This window comes from Vespula vulgaris, chromosome 7, assembly GCF_905475345.1.
Source record: "Vespula vulgaris chromosome 7, iyVesVulg1.1, whole genome shotgun sequence".
NCBI classification, from domain to species: Eukaryota; Metazoa; Arthropoda; class Insecta; order Hymenoptera; family Vespidae; genus Vespula; species Vespula vulgaris.
This window is the reverse complement of record NC_066592.1, coordinates 4,875,462-4,890,550: the sequence shown is the minus strand read 5'-3', so window position 1 is coordinate 4,890,550 and position 15,089 is coordinate 4,875,462. Positions and strand designations below refer to the sequence as shown.

The 15,089-nt window shown below is 40.1% G+C and overlaps 1 protein-coding gene across 1 annotated transcript; it reads left to right on the top strand.

Moving 5' to 3' along the window:
- Window positions 1–2,994: 2,994 nt before the first annotated feature.
- On the top strand, window positions 2,995–13,658 carry LOC127065258 (ras-interacting protein RIP3). The gene is made up of 3 exons (XM_050997351.1): window positions 2,995–3,030; window positions 4,414–4,555; window positions 10,621–13,658. Exons 1-3 carry the CDS (start codon window positions 2,995–2,997, stop codon window positions 13,149–13,151), a joined length of 2,709 nt encoding a protein of 902 aa, XP_050853308.1. The 3' UTR covers window positions 13,152–13,658.
- Window positions 13,659–15,089: the final 1,431 nt, after the last annotated feature.

The following is a 15,089-nucleotide window of genomic DNA, read 5'->3' as shown; positions in this document are numbered from 1 at the left end:
TTATTGTTACAATTTCGTTCTGCTTTAGAATTTTATTGCCGACAACACAAATGGAAATATTATCTTTATCCTGACTTTAGAATAATATATTTTTGAAAGATATATGATATATATCTTTTTGTGGAATTATACATATTATTAGTATAGTTATAAATATATATATAAATCATTTTTAAATGAATTCAAAATAAATCTTTCTAATTAAACTTCATATATAGTTACTAGCGACTTTACTATAATAACTAATGATGATATTATCTAGTAACAAATTTCTACATATAAGATATATTTATACAATATATTTAATCGTCCTTTGCGTATTTTCTCGTTTGAAGGCCATCGTATCTATTAGCAAACATTGCTCGTATCACAGAATGGATTTATTTCAATTTACTCGACGATTCTTCGACGAAGGTGGAATACGGTTGGCGAATGGTACCACTAGTCGCAACAACGAAAGTGTAACCGACTAGCTGCGCAGAAGTGGGGCTGCCGTTCCGCAGTCCGGATTCTTCATCGTTGTTCCTAGCTGATCGAGGAAAAGAATGGCCACGCGTTAATCGGCTGCCATTACGATATGTTCTCAATCGATGAGATGAAAGCAAGAGAGAGAAAAAGGAAGATTTTCGATGTCTTCTTATCAGTTGACAAGAACATCTATCTAAAGAAAATGAAAGATCTGATGTAGGATCTGAAATTGTCTGCACACGAGATTGATTAATAAAGTAACGAAAAGAGAAAGAGAGAGAGAAAGAGAGACGTTCGAAATGTATACGCATATTTCGGTTGTCAGACCTTAATATTTCTCTCTCAGGATAAGAAAAGGAAAGAAAAAACAAAACAGAAAAGCGTAAGAAAAAAAGAAAGACGGGGCGCGGGAAGTTACACTACCGTTAACGGTGAGGCCAATTGCAACAGGACCGTCCAACTTCTTCAACGGGATTACAGTTTAACTCTTAAGCGAAAAGAAAAGGAAGAAAAAGAAGGAGGAAAAAAGAGAGAAAAAAAGTGCAACGGTGGTCCTTCCAGTACGGGACTATATCGGTGGCTTTCACGTTCTTTCGTTGACCGTTGGTAACCCTTTTTTTCTTATTTTTTTTCTTTCTTATTATTGTTTATTTCCTGAAATCTTTCAAAGTCCCGTTTTTCATCTCTAGGCCAAACACGACTGGCACAAATTGGTTGTCATAACTGTACAGTGGACCTTGAACATGTTCAAAGGGTTCATTCTTGGTTGACTTTTTTTTGCATCTTTGCAAAGGATCGACCAAATCCAGAGAAATTTAGCGAGTGTTTCTGAATTTTGGCTTAGGAGTTGTTTATTACAGTCCAATGCAATAATATTGCTAGAGAGAACTAAGGCGGCGTGTACAACATGTCAGAAGTGCACAAGCCGAATGGTGTGGGATAAACAAGCATGACGAGGTATGTGCTGAAAGCGTAAGAACATCCCTTTACTTTGTGTGCGTCTTGGATCGCAGATAACGAGCGGCCTCCTTCAATATTCTAAGCTTTGTCTCGGTTCGTCTAACCGTTTCAAAAATGAAAGCAATTTAACAAATTAGCATGTTTTGATTGTCGTGGGAGTCGATTATCAATGGCACTTGGCTTCGTTGATTTCTTTTAAACGTTTATAATTCTTTAATTACTGATATTTACGTAAGATTGCAACGATGCATTAAGTATGATTTTTCGTAGAAATTCTATTTAATAAATTTGATACATTTAAATTTAATACAAATTGGATACCCAATTATTTTTATAAATAATTTGTATATACGTCCCAAAAGAAGAGTATATTAAATGGTCATAAAAAAGGCATGTTACGTCTATAAAGATTATAAGAAAATTGTATAAAAGAGTAAGTATACATATATGATTTAAAATTCTTTTTAATGAAAAATTCTTTTAAAGAAAAAAAAAGAACGTAGATTTTAAATGAATTTTAAAAACATTTTTGGTATAGATACATATCTACGCTACTCGAATCGAATTATTGTTGTAATTATTATTTTTACGATCGTACTAGTGAGATACCGTGCACAAGTGTGTTTCTCGAGGAACGTGCCGGATCTAATAAGTTGCGTGCAATTTATCGGAGCTCAGTTCGTGGTTACAAATTAATAAGTAATGCTTGCGTGTTTGTCGTGATTTCTATCGAGCGAGTGTCACTTGCGTAAGAACGAGAGAAGGTATACAAAAAGGGTGGCTTCTTTTCCATTTGAAATTATCGAGATAATGATCATAGATTTACAAACTTGTAACTTAAATCGATTTTATACGATAATCAAATTTAATCGTTAACTCGTATAAATGAAAACTGTTTTAGAATGCTTTCAATGAAAGTTTCCATTTCTTCACATTCATTTATTCTAAAAATAAAAAAAAACTAATAACAATAATAACAACAATAATTCTTTCTTTACAATCAATGAACGGAAAACATTTGCCAACTGTTCCATTAGTTATTCTTTTTTTGTTAATTAAAATATCGCATCAATCATTTTATTTCTCCGAAAGAAGGAGTAATAAATTTAGGTACCATGAAATTCCACTTTATACTTAAATTTATTTTTGTAACGCTAGAAAGATCACGCGACTGATTCATTCGGAATTAATGAAAAATTGATTGTCTTATTTGCCAGAAAACAATTAATAAATTAAGTGACCATGAAATTCCACTTGTCTAAGTTTATTTGTTAAACATTAAAAAGAATCGAGAACTACTCATTTTCGTAATTAGTGAAAAATTCGTCTGGATTTCATAAGATCGATGATTTTTGGTGTTGGAAGCGAACAGTAGCTAGCAGTATTGAGCAGAGTAGGGATGAAGAAGACGTCAGGACTCAGGGAGATGCTGGGGAAGGAGAATAAGAGTAGAAGGAGGAGAGAAAGAGGAGAAAGAAGAGAAGGAGGAAATAGAGTCGTGAAGTCGACTCTGTGAAGGTGGGGGTCGCATGGGGGGTCGAGTGGGGGTCGAGCGGTAGAGGTAATATGGAGGCCTTTCGAAGTAGGGGTCCCCGCTGCTCGGTAACGAGTAAGGCCCGTCGCAGTAAGGGCCAACAGCCCATTCAGTTCGTTTCTTCCTCGTCTACTTTTAGGAATAAGTTTTATCTTGTCCAGCCAGCCTGTCAAGCTAGCTCTCTCTTTCTCTCTCTATCTCTCTCTCTCTCTCTCTCTCTTTCTATGTGTGTATATATATATGTATATATATATGTGTGTGTATATATATATATACATATATATATATAGGTATATATAAATATTTCTCTCTTTGTTTGTGTTTTTCTCTTTCTCTTTCTCTCTTAATTGTTTCCTGTTATACGTACACGTCGAGAAGAGATTAGAGAGCAAGCATTGAAAACTAGAAGATCTGGATCGTGTTAAAAAGTTAGTGAATCGATAGAGGAATATAAGAATCGATCGAGATAAGAGAACCGATGTTCTTTTAAATCTGAAATTAATTCATTCGTTGAGGTGCATCAATCAATCTATTTGTTTGTTTCTCTTTCCTTATTCTCGAGTAAGAAAGATTGTTTACAATCAGTGAAGAAGATCGAGTGAATATCGTTGGATATTTTTTTTTTGTGAAAGATATACATACATACATACGAAGATATATATATATATATATACATATATATACAAGAATATATTATATACCTTTGAAAGATAACTCGCGTTGATCAGCCGTTTAAACGATCAATCGTGCTTCTTATTGTTATCGAAGAAGGTGCGAGAAGAAGGTCTTCGGCCGATGAGGACCATAGGGAGGCTGATGAACGAATACTATCGACGTAGCTCGAGGGAGTACGGGAGGAGAGGTTGGACGAGGTCAAAGATCGAATCCCGTATGAGTTCTTCCTGATCCACGTCGCGTGAACACAAAGAGAAAAGAAATAGGAAAAGGAAGAGGAGAAAAGGGAAAAGGAAGAGGAAGAAAAGGAGGAAGAAGAAAAATAGGAGGAGGAAGAAGAAAGAAAAGAAGAAAAAGAAGAACACGGAGGATAAAGAATCGGATGATCGACTGAAAGAAGAGCGCAGTGAAAGTTCCGTGGTCCTCTCCTTTCCACGTTTCCGGGTTTCTCGGTCGATCATAGGGACGGCAACGAAAACATAACAAGGAAAGATCGAAGAGGATTAAATCTCTCCCCTTTCATTGACCCTGATTCATTCTGTAAAAACTAGTGGGCGGACATTGTGCTATTTTCATTGTATCATCTCGTTTAAGGATACCTCCCGAACTCTGTCATCGAGGTCATCTTACTTGTTGCTCTGTCCTTGTGCGCATATCTCCATCCTTCTTACTAAAACTAACGAGATAAACATTAGACGAACGTTACTCTCGTTAAGTCGATTGTGTGGACAACGCATAAAAAAAGGAAAAAAATCGGAAAATAAAAAATAAAGTAGAAGTGTTCGATACGAGCTATTTCGAAGCTACCGAATTCACGGGTTGCAAAGTGCATTTCTTCTTATTTCTGTGGATTGATTCATAAGAGAGGTGGTCCAGAGGACATTAACAGTTTCACTCTGGATACCACGTTGCTCATATGTAAGTACTATTATCTTCCTATTTATTTTCTTTTTTGGCGTGTATACATTTTATGCAGTTGCTAGGAATTGGATTAGTTAATGCTCCTTCGAAGTACTTTTGTAAATTCGTGAGATTTAAAGAACTCTTTAAGTTTTTCTCGATTTAAAGAAATAGCGATAATTATGATTTTTATTTTATCGACTTATCAATGGCCTTTAAAGAACAAAAGGAAGCTATTTAGAGAGTTCTATTGGATCGACCTAGTAAGCAGTCGAAGACTCTAGAAACCAATGAATCTAGACTCAAGTCGCGTGATGAGAATTTAACTACGAAATTGAATGGAGTTGAACGATTTTTCTTTTCTTAGATTTTTTTTTCTTTTACAAAGAAACATACAATTTTTGCGATCTCTTTTCTTATTATCCGTTTTCATTATTTATCGACGATTTACTGCATTCTTTCCAATGACGTTGATAAAATTAAAGAAATTTAAAGATATAAGTCGAACATTATAATTACCTTATCTTGTATTGACCATTCCGACGTATCGTTCTCAACGTGTTAGTGGGACCCGGCACTAAAACCTAACAGGTAATAACGGGTACTTGTAACCGTGTCATAAAGGAGGATCCTCCAATACAGCGTATTGCACAATTTCTAGTATTTCGTTAAGTCGGATATATTTGGGTTTCCTGAATCCTAAATCTTACGGGAAACAATTGAAAAAGATACAATTCGTCAATAAAAGAAAAATGAAAAGAAAGAAAAAAGAATAAAAACCCTCTTAAATCTCAATGAAATTTTATCTGTTGCGCGTAACATTTTTATATATCTGTCATAATTCATCTAGAAAATCTATTGAATTTTGATGTCAAATATCTTAAGGAAAGAATATAAAAATAAAAGATAGAGATTGTCTAGAGCTTAGAGAGAAAGAAAAAGAGAGAGAGAGAGAGAGAGAGAGAGCTCTGTTGTCTTCTAACGTCTAACAACAAGTTCGAGTACGTGAAATCGTTCTCGTGCTTCCACCTGTGTAGAACACCGACCCATTTCCGATCCATCGGATCGTATATTCGCAGAAAGTAACGTGGCTGGATAGGACGGTGTCGTCGACCCAGAACGTATATATACTCCTCGTATCTATACGTCTTCGGCCAATGTGCTTCTTTGACATTTATAAGCCGACACAGAGGGGGCATTAGGTATTCGGAATTCAACATAGATAGCAACCGCGAGAGAGGTAATAGAGTCAACGCGTAGAAAAGACATGGACGACGAAGAGACTTGGAAGAAGACGACGGGAGGCTGTTAGACTTCGCGGTGAAATTTCTCCGGATCGACTTCCTTAGGGGAAACGAGTGGGGGAGAGCAGTAAGTCGACGTGTTGGCTCGAGCTCGTTGACTTATTGCAACGCGGTTCGTTGCTCCTCGACACGTCGATTCATTATCGATTCGTGCCAGTGCCACGATCCTGCTCCTTTTCTCGCATACTTCTTACTTACTTACTTACTTACCACAGTAGACATACTCGAATTCTTTGGTTCGACTTGCGAGAATTCACCTTGGTTTTAACGTCTCGAAATGTAATAGCCGTTACCTTTTACTTGTACGTAATAATCAGGTGGAGAAGATAGAAAACTGGGATGGAGGGGAAGGGGAGGAGATTTAAGAAAAAAGAGGAGGGAAAAAAATAAAGGAAAAAAAATTCAGAAAGAGGAGGAGGAGGAGGAGGAACGTCTGAAGAGGAAAAAAGAGAGGTGGACGGAGAAAAGAGTGAGAGCTATAAAGAGAGGAGCGAGTAGAGTTCTTTTTTGCACTCAACGAAGTACGAATACCGAGCACTCGAGAAAGAGGAGTGCGACCGAGAGAGTGAGTGAGTAAGACAAAAAGAGATAGAGATAGATAGATAGATAGATAGATAGATAGATAGATAGATAGATAGAGAGAGATGGCCATGGTAGAGAAGCGAGAGAGAGAGAGAAAGATAAATAGCGACGTTGGGGGGAGAGAAAGGGAATGCGTGATAGAGTAGGAAAGAGAGAGGAAAGAGGAAGAGAAGAAACAGGGGAGAGATAGGGAGAGAGGGAGAGGGAGAGGAAGAAAGAGAGATGGAAGAACAACAGTAATGGAGGGGCATTTCCAGTGGTGCCGTCGTGCTCCAAGAGTAGGTCAGTATACCACATTAACCGGTATTCCAATGTGGTAGGGGGGCTTCCGACTCGTCAGTTCCGCAAGCGTGTCTATACATACCGCGAACCTCGTCCATGGCCGTCCACGGTCGCCTACGTCTCTCCCCTGATCGAAGAGAGAGAGAGAGAGAGAGAGAGAGAGAGAGAGAGAGAGAAAGGGAGAGAAATATCAGCATGAAATCTCGTGGGAGGATGTTTGAATATATCTATATGTATTATACATGTATACATAATATAGAATATCGATACACGACAAATACATAGGTATATTCGATTTGTCTCCATGATGTTTTATAGATCTATTTCAGAACGTTATCTAAAAGTAACTGTCGATCAAATTCTTGTCCCTCTTTCTTTTCTCTCGATTCGATACGTCGAGTAAAGTAATATGATTCTTTCCTTATTTTCTTGCTCCCTAAAAGAACGTCAAAAGTATATATATGTTGAATGTAAAATGACGTCTACGAAATTTCTTGCGAAATATTTAACCGAATAAAACAGATGATTTGAAATTGTCTTTGTGCATTAGATTTATTTATGAATTGGTATCTCTTCTAAAATTAATTTGAAGATAAATGTCGTATACCAAAATATTTCTTGATTAGAGCAATATAATTTTTTTGTAGAAGTAATTTTTTATATCTCCACAAACAACCAGGAATGTTTCAAATAATCGAGTTCAATGAAACACTCTCTAGGTAACTGTATGATTAATCTTATTTCTTAATCGATGGAATTTACTTTTGAATATATCTACTTTCGATTATTAATATATTTCGTTTTGAAATTGTCTTTCATTGGCTCGTCTACTCGATACGATGAAACGATATGTGTATATATATATATATATATATATATATATATATATATGTTTCTAAGATTTATAGAATCTTTGATGGTATACGTTGTATTAGCAATTTCAAGAAAGAGACTTTTACCTCCACCTTGCCCTCATCTTCTTTAACCTTTACCTTAATGGCTGACGCACTTTCTCCACGGGTAGAGCGGTACCAGGTCTCTCCTTTGAATCGCGTACATCATACGCGTTAGCCGCTCTGCATTTTGATGGCGCCGATTGGAATGAATACCGGAGCAGTTGTTCTTCGTGAAACAGGAACTCGCACGTTATTCGTTATTGTTGTATCGTCGTATCGAATATACTTACACGTGTTATCTATTCGTTAATGAATTATTATCAAAATCGATCGATAACGATGCATCTCTCGTAAAATCAATTTCTTCATCGCTTAATGAGAAAATTTGATCTTCAAAACAGTAATTTATTTTGATGATAACACAGGTACCATGCCCACATGGGTATGCTTCCGTTTTGTGAGAACTAATGAAGTCTCCTAAATACTCGAGTTGAAAGGTACCTTTTGAAATATACCGCTACAATAGATAAGAGATAATACCCTCATTTACGGCGACTATCTGAAAATGAATTAACGCGAAAGTCAACGGGTACGGCTGATAGATACGTTTAACTGTAATTTTACTACATTCCACGATCCATGGAATTTCATATATTTGACTGGCATCCTTGAAACGTTTTATCGATCGATCGTTCAATCGATTCAGGCGTTTTTATCCGAATGTACTAGGGGTTAGCAGAACAACGACGGAACGTCAACGACGAGGTTCCGACTCGTTTTGCTTATGTAGGTCGTCGTGGGGAACCGCGATCCGCACGCGCCATTTTTCGTAACGAAAAGGAAAGCCATGCTCGTACGCGGCTAGCAAAATCCAACTGGTTTTGCGTGGATCTCCTTTTCGTCGGCGGACTCCGTAACGGTTTTTCGACCTACTTTTATTTCCCACTATGAACGCGATATAGTTTAGCTGAGCATCAAGAGAACAAGTGTTTCAATCCACCACATAATAAATACGTAGCAGATTCGTCTCTCATATGACAGTAGATGTAAATTGAGCTATCAGTTTAGTCCATTTTCAATCGATAACGACTATATCATTGCCTTGGAGGATCCATTGTGATAACGATCGATGTAGGTCACTCGAGGAGACACGTTTCATTTTTCGCGATGAAAAGGAAAGGCATCCACAGAGCAAAATCTAGTCGATTTGCGTAGGCTTCAACCAAGCACCGAGTTGTAACGGTGTTCCGACCCACTTTTGTTTCTCACTATATACGCTGTATGTCCTACCGGTATAGTTTCGGCTCGTATAGGATCAGCCAAGTAAGATGATCATTTGGTAGAATGATCTTGCAACAGCCTGGAGAAAAAACTTGTTAAGAGTTTGGATCCAATGTTCGTCTAATTAACGACCGATGTATCGTATACCTATCCGTTATTTCTGAAATGTTTCAAGAAAGATGAATTCATTTCATTGAATCATTATATTTAGATATATTTCGTTCGAAAGAAACGAAAAAAATGTTAGACCAAAAAGCAATCGATTTTACGTTGATATGACCCAGACGCAAATCCGGCTAGGGAGATTTAATGATATTTTAAAAAGAAAAGAGATCGAGAATCGTTGAAACATTGGCGAGATATGGTTGTAAAATTCGAGCACAAACTGTAAAATCCCGATGATGGGTCCGAGCAAATCGATACGGCTGAATTCGTTGCAGGCACGGATACTCGTTGATCCCATTGATAAGTGGCTCATCGAGACATTGTCGTAGGCCCGAAAAAGTGGGCCCACATTGGATCGGCACCTTTTCTCCTTCTTCTCTTGGTCGTTCTATAAGCACGCGAATTTGTTCCGTTTGCCCCACTCTGTGAGAACTCGCCTTCCTTCAACGACATCCACGCCATTGGATAACGGTACGCGGTGAACACGTCACGGCTCGACGAGAGCTCCTTCCCTCTCTCTACTCCGAACTCCCCTCATTTCCCTCCTCGTTCAACATCGCGCACCTCCAACATGAGTCTACGACCGCCTCTACCATCACCTGACAAGGACGGACTCTAAACGACGACAAGGACGGACTCTTCTCCTCCTGCCGCTTATACTTGCCCGAGAGTAACGCCGAGAGTAACGTTGGGAGAGTAGAGAGCGGGAATGGACTCGGAACATTTGTATGATTCTCATGACGTGCCGGTACGGCCACGCGGATATGTCGATCGAGAGACACCACCGAAACGGCTGAAAAAGAACTAAAAAAAAAAAAGAAAAATAAAAAAAGAAAAAAAGAGAGGAAAGATCTCTTTTGCGTTTTATTCATGACAGGAAGAGAAGAATTTGAGTATTCGATCGGCAATGCGCGACTTGATTTAAAATCCGTTCACCTGTTGCCTCAGACTTTAGAGAGGATTGTCTGTAAATGCCGATTAAGGAACACCTCAGCCGGATGTGCGTGTGACGCGTATCAAAATTTTGTAGAATTACGTCCTCTAAAGGTTGCAAGTGTCGTCCATAGACGACGATTGATAATAAAGCTTCCGTGTTGCTCGCCGTGCAAAAATGTATTTTTAAAGGCGGCAATTTGGTCGGCCGAGTGTACTCGGCCGTAGCTGGCTAGCGTGCCACTAACCTAGTTAGCGGGAGCAAGTCTTTCTTCTCGAGAGAAGTGGTATCTACCTACCCAACCTAACGATACGTGTGTACGCGTGCAAGCGTGTACGTGTAAGCATCAACCTACCACAGAGTTACCTACCTACCTACCTACCTACCAACCTACCTACCTACTGTACAACCATCGGCATCGGTATCGAGCACGAGAGCGTGCTACATGGTTCGTTCGTTGGCTCGAATCTTTTTCGCTTTTCTTCTCTTTGATCGTTAACTCGCACGAATTCGCGAAGTCTCGCTAGAGCTAGTAGAATCGCGATAACCGATCAAGGATCACACTGTATTGTAATAGATGCTCCGTCCGTCGAAGAAGCTCCGGAGAGAGTTCAAAGCGGGTTCTTTTTCGTGTTTCAGGTTCCCGCGGTGCCGTTGGCGGTTGCAGCACCCCCGGCAGTAGAGTGGATCCCTGGTGGAATCCTGGTCCCCTCTTCCCCTCGACACCTGGTCCGCCGAGGATCGACGAGGGGCCACCGGATAACGTCACTGGTAGCTTTCAGTTCTGCGTTCCTTCGGCGAGCCGGAACAGTTCGAGCGTACACCATCAACAGATTTCGCAACAACAAGAACAGCAACAGCAGCAACAACAGCAGCAGCAGCAACAGCAGCACCACCACCACCACCACCAGCACCACCAACACCAACAACATCAAGTTAACAGAAGCGCCTGTTCGAGTTACGGTATTGCCTCGGCATCGGCCTCGGTGTGTTCCACCTCGGGCCTCGGTCATACGCAGGACACGCGAGGACCTGATGCCGTAGGCTCCAGCTCGAGCATCACGTACGGCATTAACTCCTCTTCACCGGAAGCCTCGTCCACGTCGAGAAGTAGTAACAACGGTAACTTGGTACTCTCGGCGCTTCTCGCACCGACATCGGTGATAGAGGGCGCCGAACGTTTGTCAAGCGGCGAGACCTCCTCGTCGGGAAGTCACGGGAACGTAATCGGATCCATCAACACAACGACGAGCGTCACGACGGCCGATTCGTTGAACGGCGTTTTCTCGCCGCTTAACGCGAGGATCAAGACGGAGGAGACCTCGCGAGTTCGTTCGGAGGAGGCTAGTAACGCTTCCTTGTCATCAGCCTCGGACTCGCTCTCAACTTTCTCGACATCGACTTTTAACACGTCCTTGCTCAGCACCTTACTATCAACCTCGCGTATATCCTCATCACCTTGCAGAGGCGACAATAACGAAGAGGAACTCTTGTCGAGAACTTGCCTCAAGTTAGAAGAAGAACAACAATCGCGAGAACGAGATCAAGAACTGGTTCGTAACATCAAAGTCGAATACACGTTAGCACGATCTTCGCAAGAAACTTTGGAAACCGACGAGAACGAAGATTTGACTACGACGTCGCCCTACGATATCGTCACCACCGATCGGAACGTCTCGAAGCAATCAAGAATCTCAAGTGGATCTAGCGTAATCTCTCCCTCCGCAGATATTGTCATCGAGATGAAGTACGAAACGCAATCGGGGCCTCCGACGGCACCGCCTCATCTGACGTCGACCGGCGTCGAGCCACCTCACAGTAGCCAAGGAAGCGGAATCATCGTCGGTGGTTCGCCAGCCGAAGTGGTCGGTGTAGACAATCTCCTTTTATCGTCGTGGGGTGCTGCAGGACCGGACTTTCTCGAGCCACCGGATGTTAAACAAACTGCAGCTGGCCTACACGACACGTGGGATACACTACTTTTAGGAACGTCAGTTGGCGTCGCGTCCGCGCAATCCTTAGCGGAACTCAAACCTTTACCACCGTTTACTGGATACACCGGACATCTTAGCATCAACGGAATACCTGGCCATCATTATCACACGATCGCCTCGTCGGCGCAAAGGCCGTCCTTACCTTCTTCCTCGCCGACACCATCCTCCAATCAGGAGTATTACGAATCGTCCGTTGTTTCTTCGAGTACACCGTGTCCTCAAGCCAGTCAGAAGCAACAACAGCAGCACCAACAATCCCAACAACAACAACAGCAACAACCACAACATCATCAGCAACACCAACACCAGCACCAACATCAACATCATCAACATCAACAGCAACAACAGCAACAACAACAACAACAACAGCAGCAGCAACAGCAACAGCAGCAGCAGCAGCAGCAATTACCCCAGTCAACGCAACAGGTCGAATACGATATCGAGGACATCGCGGAGATCATCGGGTCAGCGATAGCGGACACGACCGTACCCGGTGGTGGGAACGGACCTAGTTCCGAGCACGATCCCGACGCTTCCAGAGATTGGATAGATATCGCCGAGTGGATAGATACTGCCTGTTCGCCAAAGGCACAAGAAACCACTTCTCCAAGTCCCTATTCACAAATTTATGCAACCGCGACGCCCTCGACGCAAGCTCAGCAGCATGGTTCGACTCTTCAGAGTTTACTCACGCATGGGTATGCTCCGCTCCTGCAAGCCAGGTTACAAGCTGGCAATGCTGGACTGCAAAACGCGTCTTGCGGCGAGACACCTTCATCGACAAGTCCCTATCCACCTGTCAGTCCACCCGGCAGAGTGTCGACGTCCTGCAGTCCTGATCATCTTCTTCATTCATCCTTCGCCGCTCCGTCGCATCCGAGAAAGAGGTCACGACCTGGGCCAGGTTCTCAAAATACTTCTAAAAAAAATCTAGCTTCTGGCGCCACAGCGTTACCCTACGGTACGGAATCGGGCCTGATAGGTGGTAAAGAGAAACCCGTGCACAGGTGTTCGATCTGTAATCGTGGCTTCCTTAACAAGAGTAATATCAAGGTCCATTTGAGGACGCACACGGGGGAGAAACCATTCAGGTGCGAGGTTTGTGGCAAGGCCTTCAGACAAAAGGCACATTTGATAAAACACCAGCAAATACATAAAAGAATTGGGAGGGATTAGAGACGACGAGGATTACTTCCGGGACTTTGGGAGTTGACGATACGTTGTTGTTAAACAAAAGTACCTATATTTTTTCTGACGTACCTATGAATACCAAGTCGACGCTGATCAGATTTCTATCGGATAAGTACAAATCGATTCTATCAACTCGAATCTCATCGATTGGTCGTATTAATACCGGATCGATGATACTGTGATGGCGATATCCGATATCCGAAAGATAAAAAAGACCAACGGAAAGACTGTTCCTTATTTCTCTCGAGTTTTTGAAATGGACTTATGAATTCGATTTGAGATCAATCTAGATGAAGGACTAATGACAAAAAAAGAAAAATCGTGAATTTCCTCACGAAGGTATAAAACCTTCGGTTTCAAAAGACTCGAAGGGGTTTGGACCGGAAAATGTCAGACGATCTCTGTTTTTCTCTTCTTCTCTGTCTCACTCTCTTTCTACCATTCTTTCTTTGTCTTCTCTTTTGTCTGTTGGCGAAAAGACGCGAAGTGAGTGATATTCCTGTTGTGACACAACGTGTAAATACATATCTGCGATTTTTACTAAAGTGTAATTTACTTACGCCGTTAGGTAGATTCTCTTACGTTAAGTAAATGATAAGAAGAGTATATATATATGTGTGTGTATATATATATATATATGTATATATCTACATAGTGCATATAAATCTATATATACACATATATGCTCTTATACATGTATGTATACATAGTTAGCGTAAAATACGTAAAAGAGACGTAAAAGGAAGTACGACAATAACACGAGGAGTGGCCACACATGTGACTACTCTAAGAATGTACCTAAAACCCTTCCAAATACGTTTTTTACAATCAGATGATTTCATTCGCTTGCTTTCCTTTTATTTATCACGATTTTTATATTTGTATCTCTTTTCATCTTTTCCATCATCCGAGATCATATCTCTTTCACCATTTTTTTTTATACTCACTCTCATACCCCTTTCTTTTTTCGATTCTTTTCGTTAATTTATTTCCCTTCAAGTTTCCTTTTTTTGTCTTCTGTTTTTATCCATCTTTAATTTTTGTTAAATAATCAATGCTTTTATTTAAGTTTCCCGCTCTTTCTTCATCTCTTAATATTTCTTTTCTCTCTCTTTCCCTCTCTCTCTCTCTCTCTCTCTTTCTCTCTCTCTCTCTCTCTCTCTCTGTTATCCCTTCTATTATTGCCCTTAACTAGCTTTTGATCATGATATCAACCTGAGGGTTGGATCTACGACGACAAACTTTAGATTTTTATTTATGACTACTCATTCTTGGACTTTTGAGAGTATTCGTTTGAGAATACTCGCGTAACGTCTTCATTATCGTTTTGTAAAAAGAATATGAATGTTTGTTTTTGATTACGAAAAGAAAAAGACAAAATGTAGCTTATTCAGTGTTTGAAAAAGTCATCGTCGACAACGACATGTTCAACGAGTTTTCGATGGATCGACTAATCAAGGAGTAGTATATTACGTGCGTTGTATATATACGTACGTATACATACATATATACACATCCACATAACTCTTACTCATAGATATACTTTATCTTTATCATCATCATTATTTATTCGAAAGGATGTACTCTCTTTTGGACAACTCGATCCTCGAATTCTCTTAAATTTGCAAGAAGTAAGTACTCGGTTATAAAGCAGTATTCGGTTAACTGCTGAATTTGTGTAACTTGTATAAAGTCTTAAAAGTAATGTGGAGTTTATATATACATACATATATATATACGAATATATATATATGTGTATGTATATATATACACACACGCACATATATATATATATGTATATGAAAAAAAAACAAAAAAAGGAAATAATACGATTTTATGTTCAATTAAATGATTATTATCGTAATTTACAATGATGTCGTTTCTTTCTTTGTCGTTTTTTCTGATTTAACAACACAGTTGTTT